Source organism: Miniopterus natalensis, chromosome 5 (genome assembly GCF_054644295.1).
Source record: "Miniopterus natalensis isolate mMinNat1 chromosome 5, mMinNat1.hap1, whole genome shotgun sequence".
NCBI lineage: Eukaryota > Metazoa > Chordata > Mammalia > Chiroptera > Miniopteridae > Miniopterus > Miniopterus natalensis.
This window is the reverse complement of record NC_142085.1, coordinates 72692232-72715213: the sequence shown is the minus strand read 5'-3', so window position 1 is coordinate 72715213 and position 22982 is coordinate 72692232. Positions and strand designations below refer to the sequence as shown.

General features: G+C 40.9%; 1 protein-coding gene across 1 annotated transcript in view; it reads left to right on the top strand.

Annotated features, from left to right (window-relative positions):
* Positions 1 to 5356: 5356 nt before the first annotated feature.
* Positions 5357 to 22982, top strand: part of SGK1 (serum/glucocorticoid regulated kinase 1) — a 92920-nt gene continuing 75294 nt past the window's right edge. Inside the window, exon 1 of the mRNA XM_016204941.2 lies at positions 5357 to 5596. Within this exon, the coding sequence (XP_016060427.1) occupies positions 5528 to 5596 (69 nt within the window). The 5' untranslated portion in view covers positions 5357 to 5527. The remainder of the gene's footprint in view (positions 5597 to 22982) is intronic.

Below are 22982 nucleotides of genomic sequence, written 5' to 3'. Positions count from 1 at the left end.
TGTGCTGCCCGTAGAGAAGTAGCTAATGAACATCCTTTGGACAAGTCAAGTTGAAAATGTGATCTTCTGGCCTCAGTTAAGGAGCTGTATTGAACCTGATCTGAAAGATTGTCGGGGGGGAAAAAAAAAGGAAGAGAAGAATCACTAAAAATACAAAGAAATTACATCTTATAAAAATCCTATAAAACCCACTACCATCTAGAGTTTCTCCTTCATTTCTCAGAGTCATTCAGAAAGCAATCCAATTCATAGATAATAATGGCCTTTGTAGAATGTTCTGCTGACCTGCTCTCTTCGTTCCCCGTGATCGTGTGTGTGTGTGTGTGTGTGTGTGCGTGCGCGCTTGTGTATGGAAGTGTGTATCCATTTGTTTGCCAGGTCTCCATCAAAGAGACTTATACAGTGACAAAATCTTGCTGTCACTTTGGAAATAACCTGAATGAGGAGACAAAATATCACTATAGTAAGGACAGTCAGGTTAAAAACAAGAGCTCAAAAGAATATATTTTCTTCAAAGCAAACAGTCTTTGCAGGTCCTAAATCCTTTGTATGACTTAAACAAAGGAATAGAAATGAATGCATAAATGTGAAATCTGGGAAAGCTGTAAAATTCACTGTTTATGTTGAATGAATTATCACTAATATTCAAATGAGCAATTACTAACAAATTGATTTGTCCCCTTGGGCTACATGTTGTCTCATTGCCACAAGAAAGAGAGGATTTCTTTATGCCTGTGTGTCAAAAGAGACCATGTCATAAATAGGTTTGGTAACACTTTATAATATAGAACCAATGAGAGGAAAAACAAAAAGAGCAAGGTGTGTGTATGTGTGGGTGCCAGCATGGGTAAGCAGGCCCAATTAAAACGCATGAAATAGAGAGATCAGGGGGGAGCATGAATTTTTAAGCAGTTGTTACAGCTTCTCTTGAGCTGAGGAACTAAATTTTGTAATTCTATGTAAAATGTTTTAGGTAATAGAGATAAATAAAGGTTCAATTTATTTGGTAATCTGGTTAAAACCATATCCTTGAAATAAAGTTGAATGCCTTAAATACGAATTAAATGCTACTATCAAATTGGATTTGCCAGGACAAACTCCGGTCTTTTTGTTAATTTGATATCTTTCTTGTGAACATAATGGCTAGCATATACTTGACAGTGGCAAGTCAGTTCACTGGAAATATTTTTTTGCCATTTTACCAATTAGAAGATAGTTGATAAATACAGCCTCTATAAGAAAGCTGTACATGTATAAAGTGAGTGACTATTTTTTAAAATAGTGAGACTGGCAGCAAATTACAAATATGCAGCACTTGTCTAATGTCATCTACATGACATTGCTACGTGCATCTTTTCTGGAAGATGTTATGAATGCATTCTGCTACTGATTTTGTTTGTTTGTACATAATTCTTTCTCTCAAAGAAAAAATATAATGAGCTGATATTTTAGATTTTATTTTTCTTTTGTAACTTTTTCTTTGATATATGAATTAAATCTAATTTGGTTAAACCAAAGGACTCTAATTTAAAAAAATCTTTCACATATATAAAAACAAACCGTGAATCCCCTCTGAGCTTTCCTAATTCTTAATTACAGCCATCACTCCCTCTGTGGCTGGTTTTAAGCATATGATCAAGTCATCCCGGCTAAACAGGAATGTAAAACATTTCTTATGATGTGGTCTATTTGTGTCCCTTTCTCCTTAGGGACATTTGCCACTAGACGGGTATTTTATTTTTTATTATCTCTTGTATTTTCAGGTTGCCAAAAAAAAAGTTTACATTCCATTGAACAACTAAACATAAAAATACCTTTAGTATATGGAAAGATAAACATTCTATGAAAGTATTCCAGCAGTATATATCTCTTGTTTTCATAAAACCAAAATGTAGAGTTAGTCATTGTTTTGCAAGGCTCTTTCATATATAACCTGGTACTGACTATTGCCTTATGAGGTAGATGGGATGCGTTTTATTATTATTATTTTACAGATGAAAATTGAAGGAACTTATTCAAGGTCACACAATTAGAAAAGGGAAGTTAGTAACCAGGCCTTCCAAATCAATTTAGCACTCTCTCAGTCCTACCCAGCTACTTTATTTTTTTCTTTATGTTATAGTTTAAACAATATTGTTGGGAAGAAAAGTGAATATACTACAAAAAAGCAAATAGAGATTCAAGGGATTCTTTTTAACATTAGAGTTTTCCATAAAAACAATGTGTCCTCCCAGGGTAGCAATGTTGCTGAGGCTTAAAGAAGTAATGGTAAGGATTGAGGGTCATTTGCTCTTATTAGAGCTCAGCACCTTGATGATGATGGGAATTTACTTAATGGTTTCAAAATCTCAAAGATATTTAATGATTCCTACAGATGGCCTGGTGCCAAGGTCACTGATGCTAGCTCTACATAGTTGTAGTTTAATTGATTTGAAAAGCGTTCATTGAGCACTAGCATGGCCCAGGCGCTCCACTGCATGCTGGGGCTACAAAAATGAATACGGATGTTTAGTGAGAAACAGAGGTAAGTCAATAAGTTAATTAAGTTAAAACAAGTTCAGCGTGTAAATGGGATGTTGTCAGAGTCCAGTGGTAATTTTCTTCTTTGCCACAAGCAGTAGTGTGTATTTCCTCGTATTAACAAACCTGGCAAAGGAGACATTCAGTGAGTAGCAGTCACTTCAGGCCTATCTGCAGCTTTATTTATGAAAGTAGAGGTAAGAGTGAGATGAGAGATGCCTTCTTTTCCCTGAGTAGCCAACACACTGTACTTAACGCATTTCTCTATTATTGCAATGACCAAAATGTAGTCCAAAACAATAGGCTACCCGGTCTGGTCAGAACCCCTGCCCTATGCTGCTTCATCTGGCCGACGTCTACACATTCCTTAATGCTCTGCATTAACATCACCCCTTTGAGGAAAACTTTGTGGGCCTCCCCCACCCACTCTAAGCCACCCTGCCACCTCTCTAACCCAAGATGCGGTTAATGCTTATATATCACACACACACTCATGCGCACACACACACACATTATCACAGTGTGCTTCTTCACTACACTTCCTTAGTGACAGAAACTACTGATGTCTGTAGTCACAGGACTGTCTATAGGATCTAGCATAGACTAGGTGACAGGGACAGCATCTCCAAGGGGTGACATATAGTGGAGAGGAGAAATAGACTTTAATTATAACCTCCCCCCTCAGAGCTTCTCTTAGCCGTCCCTTCTCCACCCCAGATAGACATGCAGTACTTAAAGCCAGTATGCACGCTAGACCCATGTGCAATCAGGACAAGGCCCCCAGCAGCAGCTTCCTACCAGATGCTTAGAGAGGCCCTCCAACATGTCACTCAAACTCAATAAATCCCTGTTAAAATACTTTTGGAGGAGAGGCAAAATGAGGAACTGGAAAGAATTTGAATGGCCATGATTTTTTAAAAATCAGGTCTATTGAACTATAATTTACATGCAGAAAAAATTCTATTTTTATGTATGAAGTTTGATGAGTTTCGACGAATGCGTAGTTATATAACCACCACTGTAGTAGTGATAGAGAACATTTCTATTGTCCTCAAAACTTCTCTTTTTAACAGAATTTTAAGTGAACTCTTTAGAAAAACCTCAAAACCTATCAATGTTGCAGATTAATGTACCCTTGCATCTTGGGCAACTTAACGTATTTCCCCAAAATGAGTAGTTTATTTTTCCTTGGTCATAATGCCATCATTTGGTTGCATTATACTTTTCATTTTGGAAACCTCGAAGCATTTAGCAAATAAGAATTCATTGTTATTTCAAAAAGAACAAAAAAAAACCAACAAAAAAACCCCTGGTTCAACTATATTCCAATTTAATGAAATCAATGCATCTCTTTCCCAGCTAACCTGTATGTTTCTCTTCCTACCAGAGGCTGTTGAATAAATATTTTAACAATGTTAGGTAGGTTGTTTTTAATGAGCTGGCCTTTGGTTTTATCAAGTAGGCATTGTGTCTTTCCCTTATTTATCGATTATATTCCCTTGGGGTGACTGTGAAAAGGCTGTACATCCTGAGAGCACTTGCTACGTTTGGATTAGATTGGAGGGGCAAATGGAATGACGCAGCAGAGAAGTGAGTGACTAAATAAGCAAATGAGTGAATGAAGGAATGAAGAAGTGGTTGCCTCCATTTCACAGATGAGGTACATCGGAGGGGCAGTGAGGTCAGGCGACTGGAAGAGAGCCTCCCAGTCATGTCCTGGGAGCAGTGCCCCATCAGATGACAAGTTTATTTTCTTTGCTCTCTCCATTTAGCTATAAACTCTAATTTTTAAAAGTCACCATAAAATATCATCAAAAGATAAAAATGGAAAACTAGGACACGCACAAATTAAATGGCTTTAAAAGAAGAACTTAGTGTGCAAAGATGACATGAGTAAGGGTTTTAGGAGCAGATTTTCATGTGATACGAAGAATGCTTCACTCTCTTACCCACCCGCCCCTCTCCATTAAATGGATACATAATACTTTTTGGTAATGCCATTTGCATTTCTTCATAAAACACTTTGTATGTGCCTATGGTGTTCTTTTTTAACAGGCTCCCCTGGTGGAAAAGACACAGTTGCCTTCACCGTTGCCAGTGTCGGGACAAGTAGGGAGAGGATGCTGGAAGGGGCTCCACAGGCCCGCAGCGTCCATTGTGCCCACGCCTGCGCTTTCCTATTCTTCCCACGTTGGGACAGATCGGGAATAAATTTGATTGATTTTCCACGGAGAGGCTTATCTTCCGAAATACGTGTCAAAAGAATTTGACCGAGCACAAAATAAAAACGCTCTGCATTTGATATAAATGGTTCTTTACAACAACAAGAAAAAAAGCTATTAAAGTAGCCTCCCGCGGGGAGGCAAGTGCTCTTGAGCGCGTCCGGAGCCCCTGCCCTCTCCCCATCAGCCGCTCGGATGTTCCCGAATCGCTGCGTCTTCCAGCATCGCTTTCTGGCTCCCTCTGCCTTTCTGGCTCTCCCTCCCTCCCTCCTTTCCTCCCTCCCTCCCTCCCTCCCTCCCTCTGGCATCTGCTTTTTCTTGCTCCCTCTCTCAGCTGCCTAACTACAGCTCCCACTGGAACTTGCACCTTCAAAAACAGCTCTGCCCCCGAGCAGCCCGCAGAAGCGCGTCACCTGGAGCCGAGCGCGCAGCCAGGTAGCCGGGGGCGCGGCGGGAGGGGTCCTCGCGCTCGGAGCCGCAGCCGCGGCGGCACCCCCCCGGACTCCGCTGCATCCCGGGGTCCCGCAGCAGCGATGCCTGTGCTTCCGAGCCCCGATGGGAGGAGGAAAGCCCCTGCCGGGGGCCGCTGAGAGCGGGGAGGCGGTGCCGCAGTAGCCGCCGCTGCAGAATGTGTGGCTGAGCGAGCGAGGACCTGCGCCCGCCGGTTCTCCATCCATCCTGCTCGGTCTTCATTAACTGTCTCCAGGAGGGAAACCGGGCACCAGATGCCCTAACCTGGCGGGTGCCACCCTGGATATATAACTGTGAACTTCCCACTGTGGAAAATGGTAAACAAAGACATGAATGGATTCCCAGTCAAGAAATGCTCAGCCTTCCAGTTTTTTAAGAAGCGGGTAAGGACGGGGTTGGTTTGTTTCTTTTGTTTTCTGCTCTTCTCTTAAACGCTCGGGGTCGCTTGCCTGAGGTCAGCCTAAGGTTTTGTTGCCCAACCCTGAAGGAAAGCCCTGCTTCTGGAGGCAGCGGTCCAGCCCGGACACCTACCTGCCTTGATGCAAATTGGGGGGGGGGGGGGGCACGCTAGGAAGAGTTGCTTGGGGAGGAGGGGTTGGACTGGGATGCCTTCAGGAGGTTTGAGTTGGGAACGGGGATTTCTCAGTCAAAACCCCAAGATTACAGGCAGTTTCAAAGTGACTTGGCCTGGGAACGGTGATGGCTAGTAATTTAGTCAGGGACTAATTCAGCAGCTCGCTCGCTCTCATCTTTCAAGGGTTGAACTTTTTCCACCCCTTTCATTCACTGAGTCTCAAATGCTGCATTATCATCTTCATTCGTCAGAAAGAGCAGCTTCTGGCTTCCCAAATCCATTCAGCTAGGAACTTGCTGAGTGTATCTATGGTAAAAATAACAGAGGACTGGAATGACCTTTTACAGAAAGGATGACATCCAGCATTTTGAATCCTCTATTTCAAGTTGCCTTAATTTTGCTTAGTATGACTGCCTTTCTCTTAGAGAGAGCAGTGGGCCGCCTGAATTCAAGAGATAATATCGGGTTAAGCTGCTGTATATATACACTTATGTCTTAAGTTCCTTGTTTTTCCATTAATAGTATTACATGATTATAAATGAGGGGAAAAAAGGTTTTTTTGTGTGGGTTTCATGATAAACTCTGTTCATTGTCATGGTCACACCGGCGGTCTGCATAAATCTACAAATTTATATACCAGTGGGAGGTAAGAAATGAATAATTGTTAATGGACTGATGACTGACATTCTTATGGAGAGTTTCTTAAGCAACAGAAGCTTCCTCCAGCCCCCAGCTGCCCCATACTATTTAATACCCTGGGGCAATTCCATCAAAATGGCTCTCCGTTCATTGGTACTTCATTCAGGTCCTTTCTATGCTGCTCTGGACGAAAGTCCTTCACTTAACCCACACGGGGAACACAATGAATTCCGGGCTGGGCTGGACCACCCCCCTGCACTACATGGACCAGAGCTGGAAACTGCATGCCAGGCCCAGCCAGAGGGCCAGCACAGGTTCCCACATACCTTTGATTGAGTTCTGCTCAGTAAAGCAAAATCTTCCTTCAAGTCCATGGGCCAAAATGTATGTATTAAAACCAGAGCAAAACCAGCCTGTCCTGGTTGCTGCTCTTGGAGCCCAAGCGCCATGTGAGGTGGGTCTCTTTCTGGTGCAGACCCTAAGCTGAATCAAAGAAAGTCAGTGCAACTTTTCAGAGCTCCACAGTGCTTTTCAGTTTTTCCTGTAGCCAAAATATTTCTTTCCAAGGAAAGGGCCCTTTGTGAAAAGTAAGTACCAACAACAAGCAGATATTTCACTGATTTAAAAAAAAAAAAAAAAAAGCCATAGCCTATACTTCAGTACTTAAACTCTTTACTCTCCTTTAATTAATTTATTTATTTGGTGGTATTGTGTGTGTGTGTGTGTGTGTGTGTGTGATCATTTAAAACTCCTCGATAGGGATCTTTAATTTACCAAGTGTTTGCCAAGTACATTTTTAGAAGTTGGGTTTTTTTTCTATCAAAAAGTTTTGATTGATATACTAATTTACCACACACACACACACACACACACACACACACACACACACACACACCCTCTGCTTAAAAGCATTATTTACCAATAGCCTTCAGTTGGTTCCTCTGTAGACTGAATTTTGCAAAGAACTAGCCAGGGTACTGATGTGTTACCTGAGTACATGCCAAGGGAAAGGGGTTTACATCAAGATCTGGCAGGCAGCTTCATCTGCCTTGCACCTGTGTCTATCATCTGCTAGAGATGGGATCAGAAATGCCCCTCCTGCGTCCCTTACTCCTTCAGGATGGCAAACTAAGCAAAATAGAACTTTGTGTCCAGTCATGACAATCCCAGGGATAAATCCCTTCATTCTTGTCTACTGGTCCAGTTTGTACGACGACTTTGTTTTCTGTTCTGCTTTTTTGTTTGCTGGCTTTGGTTTTTAATTACACAAATAATATGTAGATAAATATGCAAAACATTAAGACAATCCTGATCTTCTCCCCGACCTTCCTTCCTCCCCTGGAGGGACTATTGTTCCCAGGCTGGTGTCCATGCTCTGCAGGCCTTTTCTATGCATGTACATACACATTCACCATCTAGGATGCCTTTTGTTTTCAGCTAAGAATAACCCGTTTTTCCTATATTCTATTGTTAAAATTATACATGTTTCTGCATATTTTATTTTTAACCTAGCTGGACAGTCTTACAAAATGAGCTGTTTGTTTGGTACCCACATAAAATTGTGGCTGGATCTTGTGGGGGAGAAAACCCATAGCTTTTTTAGGGCTTACTAAAAAGACTGAGATTTGAATGCAAATTTTGATGATAGTAAGATTAATAGGGCTTCCTCTGCCTCTGAGACATTTCTGAAGGAGCATAAGAAGCTCACCAAAAGAGAATAAAGATTACCTGCCCCTGTCATTCATTTAGGGGAGTAAGTGCAACCACCACTCATTTATTGAGTTCTTATTATGTTTTGGACACCATGGGCCAAGCGCTTTGCATGTATTATTTCATTTAATCCTCACAGTAACCCTATGAAGTAGGAAAATTTATTAAATGTGCAAAGTGTGCCTTAGAGACTTCAAACAACCAGTCCAAGTTCATGTAGTTAAAAAGTAGCAGAGCTAAAATTTAAACCTTGTTTGACCCAAAGCCCATATCCTTAATCCAGACTTTTATTTCAAATCACCTTCTCTCCCTTTTTTTCCATAACAATTTTGTGTGTTTTTTTCCCCCCAATTAAAATTCTTATGCCACTCCCTGAAGGCAGACAAGCCTCTCGAAGCTCCTTCCCAGCTCTACTCAGGGCAGTGACCAAGGCAGCTCAGGGAACCTGGCTTCCAGGGACATCTGAGGAAACGCAGTCCTGGGGCTTGTCCCTCCAAAGCCTTGTGCTTTCTACCCTCATGTCTTAAAAGCTCAACTAAATCAGCTTCTTTTCATTTAGTTGAGAATTGCTAAACTAAACTCAGTAAGAGTTCTCCTTTCAATCTCTAAATGTGTTAATAAGGTAGCATTAGATACCTATGGGTTATGTTTTATTCTTAGAGTCTCTAAAACTTCATTTAAGATGACTGGGAAAATGTCCTGAGCAGTTTTATTCTCACAATCCAGGTGCTTTAGAAGTTACCAGTTGTGCTAATAGATAATTTATTTCACGGATCTAAAGATTTGTTTGTGATTCATATTCTTGCATTGAGACTCAGAAAACACAAACAAAAACTGGCATTATCTTCAACTTGATAATCCGTTTGGAAATATAGTAGGTAAAAAGACATCTACAGCCATAATTACATTAGCTTCTGTAAAATTTCAAAGGACATCTAGCCACATAGAATTTTGGATTTGGAAAAAACCTTGGAAATCCTCTCTGGACCTCCCTGTTTGCAAGATGAGGAAATTGCGCGCCTGGAAGGTGAAGCACCTACGCGAGTTAGAGTGGAGCTAAGCCAACCCTCACACTTGGGGTTTTCACTTCTAGATCTCCTGTGCTTTACTCTTCTGGTGTGTTTGCTCTCAAACAAAAATGCCTCGTGCTTTTTTTTTTTTGACAAAAAGAAGGACTAAAATACAGTTCTTGTCTTTGTAGAGCTAACTGCGTCGTGACCATAACTTCGGCAAGCTACCTCTATCTTGATGTGGTATTTTATGATTTTTGCAAGTAATTCCTTGTATTCTTCTTTAATAACAATAAATTGTATAGCAACAAGCACTTACATAACACTAATACTCCTGGGCACCATTCTAAGAGGCTTAAGTATATTACATACTTAGTATATAATATATAACATTACATATTATATATTTAAATTCTCACAAACAGAAAAACACCCACAAAGGCAGATACTATTGTTGTTCTGATTTCACAGGTAAAGAACAAGTGTATCGAGGTGGAGGAATTAGCCCTAATTCACACGGCTAGTTAGTGGCAGAGTCAGGGTTCGGATCAAAGCGCCTGGCTCCAGAGTCCATATTCTTAACCACTGTCTGTCCTGCCTGCTGACGGACATCACACAATCCAGGCTGGTCAGAGGAGAAGTGAAAAGGTATGCCTGCCTCCAGCTTCCTCCTTTCTCTAAAAATGGTGGGGAAGCAAGCAAAGGTTTTCAGCCTGGTTGTGACGCTCACTCTAACGGAGCTGAGAAATGAAATAAAGCTCCTCTGAAGTGGTTATTTTCCACAACTGTTCCATGAACAATAGCATGCCTTTACATGGTATTTTCCTTTACTGTTGTGTTATGTCTACTTAAAAGCATCAGAATTGGAGTGATAACAAAGATCCCTTTCTTATGTGAAATCCTCCATGTGTTTTCAGAGGGCTCAAGAATTTATTGAGTGTTTACTAAGGGTCAGTCACTGCTCAAAGCACTTCACTAGTGTAATCCTCACAATCACTCCATTATGCCCATCTTACAGCCAAAGACTGAGGGTCAGGGAGGGTAAATAACTGGTCCAAGGTCATAGTGCTTGGAGGAGCTGTAGTCAGAATTCAAACTCAGGCAGTCAGTTTGGCACCACCAGTCCACGTTTGCGTCGTGGGAGTGAACTTCTGTGATGCTAACACAGGAGCAGGGTTGGCTCTCCCCCTGGAAACTCCCGGTGAAGATGGTCCAGAGAGGACTGAGGGTGGAGGGGGTGGCAGCTACAGCTATGGAAAGGTACATTTCCCAAGGGACTCCTGAGGGCAGTGAGAATGTTTTCCGACAAATCAGAAGTCTGCCTTGGAGTTCTCCAAGATACATTTGACAGCACTCCCTGGAAGCACGGTGGCGACTCCAGTGGCTTCTGTGCTTTCTCCAGAAGCAGCTAAAATCTGACCTGAGCCCCTCCTGTGTGTGCTCCAACAGCACAGCACACCTGTGGGAGCTACAGGTGAGTCAACAGTCCTGACACTACAGTGCACCCGTTACCTTGTTCACTGTATCCCTTCCTTGTCAAACCACACTTGTTAAATGAAAGTAGGAAAAAAGGAATGAAGGAAGGAATGAGTTCTTGTATTAATTTGCCCCTAAGTCATTTTCTTGTCCTCCCCCTTCTTCCTTCTGGAAACAGATTAATAACTTAGGGATCTAATGCATTTTAGTTCTATGTTTGGATATGGATTTTATATATATATAAGGGAAGACTGAAAAATAACTTAAATCTGGTTCAAGTGTCACTAGTCTTAATAGCTGGCAGGTACTTAGGGGACCTTGACCTTAGCTTGTTTGCTGATCCAACGCCCACACCACGACTTCTTTACTGTAACGCGTTTCCTGTTAGGCCAAACGAGACAGACGTAGTAGTGATTCATTAAGCTCTTCATTTTATATTAATACAAACCATTGACTTCAATACTATACCGCTCTGCATTACGTATTCTCCTACCTAGAATTCTAAAAACATCTTTCCAAGGGTTATTTTTTCTCATTTTCAACGTGGTCTTGGAGCCACTGAGTGTGAAAAAAATTTGAACTCAAGATGCTTTTTCCATTTCCACCGCTAAGCCTCAGAGGGTTTGGATTGGCAGAGCGGGGCTGACCTTGTCTGGCTAGGTTCGGCTCTGCTGGGGAATTACCACGGAATGCAGGTGAGAAGCCACTCTCAGGTAGTAGATATTTTGTCACCTAATCAGTTCTCAAGAAAGCTGTGTGATAGTTAGGCTCTCATTGTGCTACAGTACTTGGGAAATATTTTGACTGAAAATTGTAGTGGAGTTCCTTGAAAGTTCTGGGTGATTTTGTTGTTGTTTAGTTTTGTTTTTAAAGAACTGATGTTGAAGTATTGCTACCATATATTACACATGAGTAAGAAATAGCATGAGCTCACCCATATTTGATGATCTGTAAATGCTTACTAAGATAAAGCAAATCTAAAATGGAGAAAGGGAGCCAGGCGAGGCGTTGAAATGCATGTCCCCAGTTGGAGATTTCTGATTAGAAAAGCATACGGGTTAGAATTGTAATGAGAAATGGATCAATAGAAAAGTTTAACTAGAGATTTATGTCAAGCTAAAAATAGTCCACTAGAGGAAATAATGTGAAGGCATATTTTAAACTGCGGGTTGTTGTTTTTTTTTTAATGCATACCAGTTACTTTTTTTAGAAGCAAGCCCCAAAAGTTAAATAGTAAATATCAACATTCTTAACACTGGCAGATAAGGCCAGGACTCCAGACTTACCATGGAATGCTGTTTCCTGGCTGCTGACTAGAGACTTCGTTCCTAGCTTGTCAGCTTGCCTGAGTGTGGAATTGCTGGCTCCTCACCCACACGGGGATAAAGACTTCTGTTCCTCCTGTGGGTTTAAGAAAGTTAAGTTCACAGGGCAAAAGGAATATGCACTTGGATCCCTCCAAGTCCTTCTGTTGGGAAGGCAAACTGTTCTGGCCCTTGGCCTCAGTTCACCTCCTGGCCCAGAAGTGAGAAGGGCATTTGCAGAGGCCTACCCTTGCCCTTGGTCTAAGGGCCGGCGAGTGGTCAGGCTTCTCTGGCACGCCTCACAGTGAAGCTGGCAAATTTTAAAAGATTTTGTGTAGAAGGAAGAAGAGAAGGAGACAGAAGCAGCACAAAAGCAGACGGCAAGTCACGTTAGGGACCCGTAGGCTTCCTTATGCAACCTCTCGGGCGTTTGGAGAAAGGATTACTATTAGAGCTTGTTTTCTTTCACACCCACTTCTTCACAGCATTCTATATCGATTTTATAAGTATTTACAATAGAGGGAAATAAAAAATCAAGGCTGTAACTAGGGCAGTAGGAGAACCTTCCCCTTGGTAGTGCAGGATGCCAAAATATTACTCTATTTGCTTTCCAGAGCCTGCTGTGACATTTTCCTGGGAAGAGTCCACTTAGCTATTTTTGTAGCATCGGGGTCACCTTGGTCTCTTTTCCCTTCCTGGGTCAGGGCATTCACCCAAAATGCCATTTGCTTGGGGAATGACAGGTCATCTTGGTTCTTTCCTTTTTTAATTCCTCTCTTCTTTTCAATCTCTCCCCCCACCCTCTTCTCTCTCTCTCCTATCTCTGGAGGATAAGCTCACTTCAAGGTAAACGAGGGAAAAGCCTGAAGCGAAACACCCCTAGACTCGTACTCCTTAGAAAACAGAGAATTTGTGTTTTTCTAACCCAGTGCCTCCAGGAGTATCTTGCCACCTGAGTCTGTTAGAGTGAAATCGCCCAATATAGAACACTTTGGCCATTCAAAGATTTTCATTTCTAGAAATAGCGAGGTGAAAAGGTTCTCAAAACAGTTAAACCATTTTAAGACTCCAGTCTTTATAGGACCAGCATTAAAATGCGCCAAGGAGGGGGAGGGGAGAGTTAATTAGGTAAAAATATATTTTCAATGTTTATTAGTCACAAATATAATCTTTTCTGAAAATTGACTGTATTTCCTTTGAACTCGGAATCTTTCTGGGCCAGTACTAATTTGGGTTATAGTGTAGGAAAAAAATTATGGGAAAGAAAACTATGAGTAGAGCTTCAAGGGTAGTTAAAAAAGATCAGAGCAAGGTTAAAAGGCAATACAGTGGAGAGGTGGTGGAAAAATAAAGACATTAAAAGTGAAATTCCTTTGCAGCCTCATATAATTTCTCTGAAACCTAGAATATAAACTCCCTGAGGGCAGAGATCTCATTGGTCTTGTTCACAGCTCTGAGTGCCTGGTATAAAGTAGACACTCAATACTATATGTTTAATAAATCAATAAAAAACTAGTTAATCAAGAGGGCTGATCACTCCCCCAGGGGCATTAAAACCAGCCCCTCCCCCACCACACAGTCCAGAAAGGCTTTTTCTGTTTTCAGTGAGATGTGTCAGTTGCCTTCATCCCACCACCTTCCCTGCTGGACTTAAACTGCCAATGATCCTTTTCCTTAAATAAATGAAAAAAAAATTTTTTTTAAATACTATATGTTTAATAAATCAATAAAAAAACTATTTAATCAAGGGGTTTGGGGAGGAGGTGTCATACGTAATTGTAATATAATTACTTGGCCAAATAGGGAATAGTTAAAAAAGAGGAAGAAAATATTTTTTTAAAATCTTGGCATTATTTTCACTGTTTCCACCTACTGTAGTGCTGTTTGGCATTCCAACAAATAAAAGCAAGGAAGAATTCGAAACTAATGCCTTCATGGATTAATATGCTCGAAAGCAGGTAATGAAATGACATTTTTGTTTGGTTAGGTTTGGTGGAAACTAGATTTGAGTAATAAACTCTGCATTCTATTTCGATGAGTAGTTTGGCATTTTTATGATGCAGGATGTAAATAATTTTTTTTTTAAATCCTTGTAACAAGTTGAGGGCTTGATTTATGAATACTCATACCTTTTACATCATTTTACTATGATTAAGAAAAGATTAATGAAAATGTTAATGGTTTACTAAAGAATGTGTTTAATGGAATTATAAAGCTTAAGAAATTAAGAGATATCAAAGACACCTATGGCACTTAATTCATGGAGTTAAATTTTAAAATTTCTTATCCATCTTTGGATGAAAAGTGAAAAAAGCTTCCAAAAACTATCTTTGATTTTTTATAGGGACAGAGAGGTTGTACTAGTTTGTTAGGGCTGCCATAACAAAGTACCACAGACTGGGGGGCTTAAACATCAGAAACATATTGTCTCCCAGTCCTGAGATCAAGGTGTCAGCAGGGCTGGTTCCCTCTGAGGGCTGTGAGAGAAGGGTCTATCCCAGGCCTTTCTCCGTAGCTTATAAACAGCTTTCTTTTCCCTCTGTCTTCACATCATCTGTCTTTTGTTTGTATCTGTCCAGATTTCCCTTCTTAGAAGGCCACCAGTCGTATTGGGTTAGAACCCACTTCATTTTAACTTGACTGTCTCTACTATAAAGACCCTATCTCCAAATAAGTTTACATTCTGAGGTTCCGGGGTTAGGACTGTAATACAGTTGACGCTTGAACAACATGGGTTTGAATTGAGCGGGTCCACGTATCTGTGGCTTTTTCCAATAAATGCGTATTGTAAATGAATTTTCTCTTATGATTTTCTTAATAACATTTTCTTTTCTCTAGTTTATTTTATTGTAAAGATATAGTATATAATGCTTATAACATACATCATATGCGTTCATCTATTGTTTATGCTGTTGGTCAGGCTTCCAGTCAACAGTGGGCTATTAATAGTTTTGGGGGAGTCAAAAGTTATACTCAGATTTTTGAACCTGCTTTGTTCAAGGGTCAAATACATATAACTTTGGGGTGGAACCATTTAACCATTAACAAGGTTTTTCCTTGCCATTAGAGCCTCATTTCTATCTGAAATGGAGCATCCCCAGGAGAATGGGCTCTAGGGTAGCATTTTTTTACTTTGTTAAAAATTTCAAAGTTCTGGGAAACATTATTGCAGAAAATCTGTAACATTGGAGGGTATCAGGTAAGACAGAGGGGTTTGCAGGCAAGAAAGCGTTTAAAAATGGTAATTTGGTAGAAGTGGGAAGTGAATAGTAATTGGGGGAAAAATTGCTGCTCAATGTAATATAATGAAGCTTTAGGTAGGAGCTAGATTGATGGTGAGATGTCTAATGTAGCACTTAAGATCTTGCAACTAACTAATAACGATCTGTACATGAAGTTCTCTAAAGAGCGTCAATAAGAGAACATCCAAAGAAACTGCTTTCTCCTTTAACTGCTTGACCTCAAAGAGTAACTGTTACACAGTAAGAACTAGGACCCGGCACTTATTGTATTCGGGGCCTTAGTTATCAGCTTTGATGAAGCAGCCGTATCTCATGTGTCTGTTAGCCAACTTTTACGTAAAAGGGCCCACACCTTGGATCAGGCATCCAGGAGTAGCCCCTGAGACCTGACCTCATTCAGATGGAATTTCGGAATGTGTAATTTTTTTCATCTGATATCTTGACAGTCAATTCTTGTGTGATACACTTTATTCTTTTCCAAAAATCAGAGCAATGAAAATTTATAACAGTGCCTTCCTTCCTAAAGTCATTAACTTTCAAACAACAGGTTCAGAATTAGTGTTGAAACTCCACCCCTTCCTCTTTTTTTTTTTTTTTGCATTTGCAGCATAACAGCCAACATGAATTGAGCACCTACATGTGGCAGGAATGGGGGTACAAGAAATTGTATTTTTCTTTATTCTCCCCTCCCACGCCATCCCTAGGAACTTGGATCGCATCTCCCTGTTATATACTCTTTATAGGTCCCTGTGCTTTTTTTTTATGGCACCGGTCAACTTATAATCACATATTGCTCTGGGTATTTAATTAATGTCCTTAACATTAATCAATAGCCTCTTAGACTACGGGCTCTGTAAGGGCAGGAGCTTTTCTCTCTTTCACTTACCTGTACAATTATACCTCAGGGTCTTGCTCCTGGAAGTTACCAATAAATTCTTGTTGAAACAAATAAAAAGATAGGAAATTAGGAAAATATGATCAAAGGCGGAGAGGAAAAGGGAATTAATCTAAAAACCCACCTAAAAATGAAAAGTTCCTTAAATTTTGTTCTGTTTTGTTTTAAACAGGGGCATATGTTAAGACTCCTTGTGGGAGGGACATTTGTATTCTAAATGAGACCTCTTTTGAAGACATTGTCTTCTATCATTTACTGTTCCTCGTGAAAAGATCCACTTAATAAATTCCTCCTTTAATTTAGGAGTAAATGAAAGATTTTTCTTTTCTGAAGGAAATTACTTTTAGCATGATATAATCCCACACATTTGTCTCAGTTGCCAGGAAACTCAAAGCTAAATTTAAAGGTAAATTTAGTGAACGAATTAGACACATCTTTAGAAGTAACTTCTCGGTTGCTGAATTGGTTTTAATCTTGTGTGTTTTTAACTCTCTTGTTAATGTGCATCTCATTGTAAACTTCTTTTGATGTTTTTAAAAGTAATGTATAAGGCACTTAATTAAACAAAAAAGGAAAGAGCAACTATCAAGGTCTAGCTGCAGATATTAAAAGTAGATAATCATTACACTAATGCATTACTATGGTGATAGCACACACAGAAGAAATGTAGTTCTAAACTATGAAGTGCTTCTCTACTAGCTTTTCTTCTTGAAAATGCTTATTTCAGACCAGATAAAATTAACCGCTGGACCAGAGCTAACTTTTAAACTGTAGATTTATCTCAGGTATACAACATAAGCCACCTGGACTCTAAATAAAAGTATAGGAATGTTTTCAGTTTGTCCCACCCAAATCTAGTAGATTTTTCCAAATTGTATCAATGGTACTAAATATATGTTATCTATTTTTCCATGACAAAATACGCAAAACTTAGTGGTCAAAAAGTCCCCTTTTGTGCGTGCGTGTTCGTGATCCTGTGGATTGAGAGCTCGGGCTGACCTGTTAGGACGGTCTGCTCCGTGATGTTGGCTGGGTGGTTTCTCAGCTGCATTCAGCTGGTGGCTAAGCCGAGCCAGAAAGTCCAAGAAAGCGTGACTCTGTTGTTTGGTGCCCCATTGCTCCTCTGTTGGCCTCTTCCTCTCTCCGTACACCTTGGTCTTCTTTACGGCATCATGGTTTTATGATAAAGCTTTTAGGAGGTTGCTGGCTTCTCAGAAAATGTGCTTCAAGAGGGCAGTGGAAGGTGCGGGTCGTGTAAGGCCCAGCCTTGGAGGTTGTACAGGGTCACTTCCCCTGCATTTGACTCATTAAAAAAGGCGCAGGGCCCGCTCAGACTCAAGAGGAGGAATAGACTTCACCTGTCAAGAGGCAGAGCGGCAAAATGAAACTACTGAATGCTTGTGTTTGTTCCACTAAATCACAGCACAATTTTCCAAATTGTATCCACCTGTACCGAATATATCCATAACTTTTTAATCAAAACATTTTCAGTTACAATCAAAACGTAGAAGAAACACCCCAACTCTCATAGGAGAAACACATTAAGAACTCCTAATATGGGATCAGACAAGCCTATTGGACTCTTAACTACATACTGTGTAAGCTTTGTAACATTGGGCAAATCATTTACTCTTCTAAGCCTAATGGCTTATCTGTGAAATAACAGCACTCACCTCCGAGAACTGTCGTGAGGATTAAATGACATAATGCTTGTAAAGCGTTTAGCCCCAGTGCCTGGGATATACTTAGCACTCAAAACAGGTTAGATATTATCAAGGCAGACCTCAAAATTAGCTAGCTTACCTTTCTCCCCCTTTTATGATGGTATAAATTGTGATTTTACTCATGAGTCTATTTGCAGGCATGCTGTGATAAAACCTCTTCGCTTTTGGATTTTACTGTGCAAAGGTCATTTCTCAGAAGACCTCTGCATGGTCAGCATGTTCACACTTTTACTGAGTTATTTCATTGTTTCCAGAGGCTTAGGAAGTAGTGAGAAAATTAATTTATCCTCTATAGATACTTGTTTCTAGAGCAACTGCAATGGTCTGGCTTCATTGCTGAAACAGTGTTTCATTTGCACAGGATCTCATTAAATCAAATGACACCAAATTACTCTGCCTTTTTAGTTACATGTGCTCAAGGCACTGAAGAAGGAACAGATACCTAAAAACTTACATCCAACATATAATAAGTTACTGATGGGATTCTATCTGGATTTAATGCCAAGTTGTGTTCTCTGATCTGCCTTACTCTGTCAAGGCTTAAAATCCAAATGAAATTCTAAATCATAACCCGTGTTAACTCCTGAACATTCTGCAATGATCTTCAAATGCTCTCCTTTATGAAACATTTCTATTTAAAGACTCAAAAGCTTATATTGCAAGACACTTTGTTTCTCTGTTCTCGTTAAGTCTAAGACCAAGCTCTTGCATTTGGTATTTCTTTTGTTTTGTGGACACCTACTCATCCCCATCTTAGCCTTCCCTTTTTGGCATACCTCCTTGGGGACCATTCCCACCACGAAAACTCGGTGTGGCTTCTGAGGCCCAGGGATCTCCAGGCTCCCCTTCCTCTGGGCTACTTATGAGTTTCCCTTCAGGCACCCCCTGCTCTCTCCTGCCTCCAATATGGGAGTGTTTCAGACTCAGCCCTTGGCTCACCAACCCCATTCCCCCCACCATCTCTTTCTCTCTTTTCCCTCTTACTCTGGTTCTCCACCTTTCTCACTTTCCCAGACACCCTGCCCCCTCCCCGGCAACACACACGTTCATTCATTCCCACACTTTCAATGCGATCTGTACATCCTACATAAGTTCATCAGTTCTCTGAATGCCAGATGCCTATTCCCAGTTGTCTACTTAATACTCCCCTTCAAATGTCTCACAGACACCTTGAACTAATCATGTCCAAAACTGTACACTGTTTTCCCTCCCTACCTAAGATTGTTCTTTCTCCAATTTCCCCCAGCTCCGTAAATGAAACTGTCGTTTACTAATCTGTTAGAGCCAGAAACCAACAAATAACCCTCTTTCTTTTCTTCCAACATCAGTGCAATCCATCAGCCCATCTTACTGAGTTTACCGCTAAAACAGATTTTTTTTAAATCCCCTTCTCTGTATCTCCAGGGCCTTGGTGCAAGCCCCCATCGTCTTTTAACTGAACTTTTTAGAATAGAGCCTCTTGACTCTCCTCTACACGTCTACGTTTCCCTGCCTTTCACCTCCTTGACTCCCCCACGAAGAAGTCACAGCACTTAGACAGGCGGACAAGGTTCTCCTCGTGGCGACGTTTCCCTGAGGAAACAGGCAGTGGGAGTGGAAGGAGCCTCCCCAGAGGCGTCGGGAAAAGTGGCAGACTTGACCGAGAGGCCAGGTTCCTTCTTTGTAGCAATAACCCCTCTGTTGACTCTCCCATAACTACTGTTTTGTAGCTAACTGGCCTCATTGGACTTCTTGATAGATTTTTTTTTTCCTGAATAAAAGAAGTGTTTTATTTTGTGAAGAACTGAGATATTGAGACCCTCTTGAGAATAGCTAATAGCTTTCATTTAAATTATATTATTCATCCCCACCTACCTCAAGGCAAAAAAAAAGAAAAGAAAAGAAAAGAGAAAAGAGAAAAGAAAAGAGAAAAGAAAAGAAAAGAAAAGAAAAAAGAAAAGAAAAGAAAAGAAAAGAAAAGAAAAGAAAAGAAAAGAAAAGAAAAGAAAAGAAAAGAAAAGAAAAGAAAAGAAAAAGAAAGTCACAGGGATTGAGAAAGCTGCCAGAGGCTCCAAAACCCTGTCAGAAGGAAATGGCCTAATTCTTTCTTTGAAACTAGAATAAACAGACATATCCAAACATTGACTATGTCCAGACTGGAAATCTTTTTTCCTGATTGGGAAACCTTTTCTTTTTGTAAGCGGCTTACTAAGCCAGAGTATAATGATAATGTTAGGGACCACACGTTTTATGGGGTTTACTGTTTGGCTAGTGACCACTTTGCGCGGTTCTCAAAGCCTCCCCCATCCTGGACATATCCAGCTTTATCTTCTCCCCTGCACTCGGACGTAACTCCCCACCTCTGCTGTCTCAGGGGTACCTCAGGGCCTCCAGCTCTTCCTTCTTACTGTTCTTCTACCTGAAAAGCCCTCCTTTTGCTCACCTCTGACCCTGACCTCACCCTGAACTAAATTCTACGTATTTTTCAAGAGCCAGCTGCACTTCCATGTGCTCCACGGTGCTCACCCAGCTACCAGGAATTGCAAGGGTTGCTTTCTCCAAACGCCTCTTCACCTCTTAGTAAATGCTGACTTACAGTAGTAACTGCCCTTTATTTGATTATAATACACTAGCACAAGTGGCATTTTCATAGCACTTAACGTAGAAAATGTTCAATGATTTTTTTTTCCTTCCTCCTTGTGTCTCACAGCTCAGGAATGCAAGTGTCCTTAGCCCTGCTTTACCAACAGGGGTGCTGGGCGTCAAGAAGGCTAAGTTACTTCCCCGTGGTCACCCAGATGGAAAGGTCAGCGTCATTTGATGAGATGTGAGATTCTCTTTCCAGTTCATCACATCGCTTCTCTGGCAACTGTTGTGGTTTTTCACTGGACGTTCTAGGCTCACCATCTCTTACTGTAGGAACTTCAAAGAACTGAAATGTTTTCGTGCTAGCATGGTTGGAGTCTTGGGTTTAGGAGTAGAAGGGAATCCACTTTGGTGAATTCTGTCTCCTAAATAGCTTTGATTCTCACTTCCATTTACTTAGAGTCTGCTCTGCCGTTTTCCTAGCTCAGGCGACCTGGTCCTTCCTTGGAGAGCTGCCTCCACCTTCTAACTGGCCTCCTGCTGCCAGCCTTACCCTGTGGGATCCTCCAAACTGCAGTCTAAAAGAGCTCGGGATCCCTGGGTTTACAACTTTTCAATGGCGCATCACAATCTCAAAAGAAAGTCCTAACTCCTTGGCACTGCATGTAAAGCTTGCCAAGGTGGGCCCTGCATCTCTTTCCTTACCTTCCCCTTCCTCAGCCACTGAATTCCTTCCTCCAAATGGGCTGAACACTTTACTTTTCCTCAACTGCACCCTCCTGCCACCAATCCAGGGGCTCTTAACCTGGGGTTTACAGACCCTTTGCAGGATCCGAGATGTTTTCTGTGGGTGGAATTCAGAAACTTGGAGGCAAAAATTGCATGTTTACTTTCATTAAGCTCTAACTGAAATTTAGTGCTATGAATGTAGCCAGCAACCTTGAGTAGTATTACCAGGGCCTGTGATTTTTATCACTCATAGAAATCACAGATATTTTCATTCACTTGACAGTTGTTGAAGGTACCACATTATGTCATGTATACTTATCATTGCTGAGATATTCACAGTAGTGATTAGCTCTCATCTAGACCTTGTTATCTAAAGCATTAACAATATTTTTACAAATATTTTGCTAACTGTACTTTAATATAATTGATTGCCTCTGTCATCCTATGATTTTACTTTATTCATTAAAAACTTGTTCTAGGAAAGGATCCTTAGGCTTTACCAGTAAGTCAGAAGGATTCAAGTCTCAAAAAAGTCCTTATAATGTTCTTCTGACCTTAAACCCCATACTCTTGGCCTGGTCAATACCTACTGCAGGGCTCAGTTAGGTACGACCTTGAAAGTGCTGTTCCTTGACCGTCCAAGACTGAAAACACTTTCTTTCTGTTTCTTTAGCAGTGAACTGTCCTCAGTTATAGCAATGATATCGCCGTGGTATGTTTACCTTTCCTTCATTTGACTCTAGCACAGACACAAGCTCTCTGAGGCCGGCCCTGTGGCTTATCCCTGCAGTATCCACAGTACCCAACACGTAGTGAGTGCTCAGCAGTCCCCTGTCCAATGTGGACTGATTCTCGCCTTACTGTAGCATTGTGGCTGATCCTGAACTATTCATTCATACAAATATTTATTGAGCCTCTACTAAGTCCCAGGGACTTCCTAGGCACTGAAAATGGAACAGAGAATAATACAGACAGAAATACCTGCCTTAGATTCTTGTATTCTAGAAAAATGAGCTAGTCAGTAAAATTTAAAAAGTAAAACACACCTATCACAAAAGAACAAATACTTTATGATTCCACTTATATAAGGTACCTAGAGAAGTCACATTCATAGAGACAGAAAGTAGAATGGTGGTTGCCAGGGGCCAGTGGGGAGTGGGGATGGAGAGTTCACATTGTTCGTGTTTAATGGCACAGTTTCGGTTTGGGCAGATGAAAGTTCTGGAGATGGTTGTCGGTGTGGTTGAACAACAATGTGAATGTACTAAACTATACACTTAAAAATGGTTAAAATGATAAATTTGATGTTGTATATTTCACCACAAATTTTTTTTAAAAAAGCAAAACACATTAAATGGAAAATGTGCTGCAGAAAAACGAAGATGGGACGGGAGCAGAGGAAAGGCTGAGAGCTAGGAGCCAAGGCTGGCCTCACTGCTACAAAGATTTCTTGCTCAGGACCTGAGCTACATGCACCACCACGTGTCTGGAAGAAGATTCAGAAAGACCCCAACCTTCCAGCTGATTATCAGTGGGTACAAAAGTACAGCCTTAGTCATGGCACGTGCATTGCCCAACTCCTGAGTACTGGACGCCTTTCGTTCTCCCTGGCTTTTCCTTGAAAAATCAGTCTTTGAGTGAAATCCTCAGGAGAAACGATGCATCTCACATGGTTGCTCAGACGTACATTTGTCTTTCCCTGTGCTCATTTAGGTTTGACATAAGCACTTCTCGGCTGTGCGTCATCAAAGAATTATGAGACCATTTGAGGAGGTGAAGATGACGAGTTTTTGAAAATCAGATAATTATATCTGATTTATGTCTCCAATGTCTCCATAAATCATCTTAATATCCATGCTTCCCTGAGCCTGGTTTTACACTATTTACTTTTCTTAACTCAC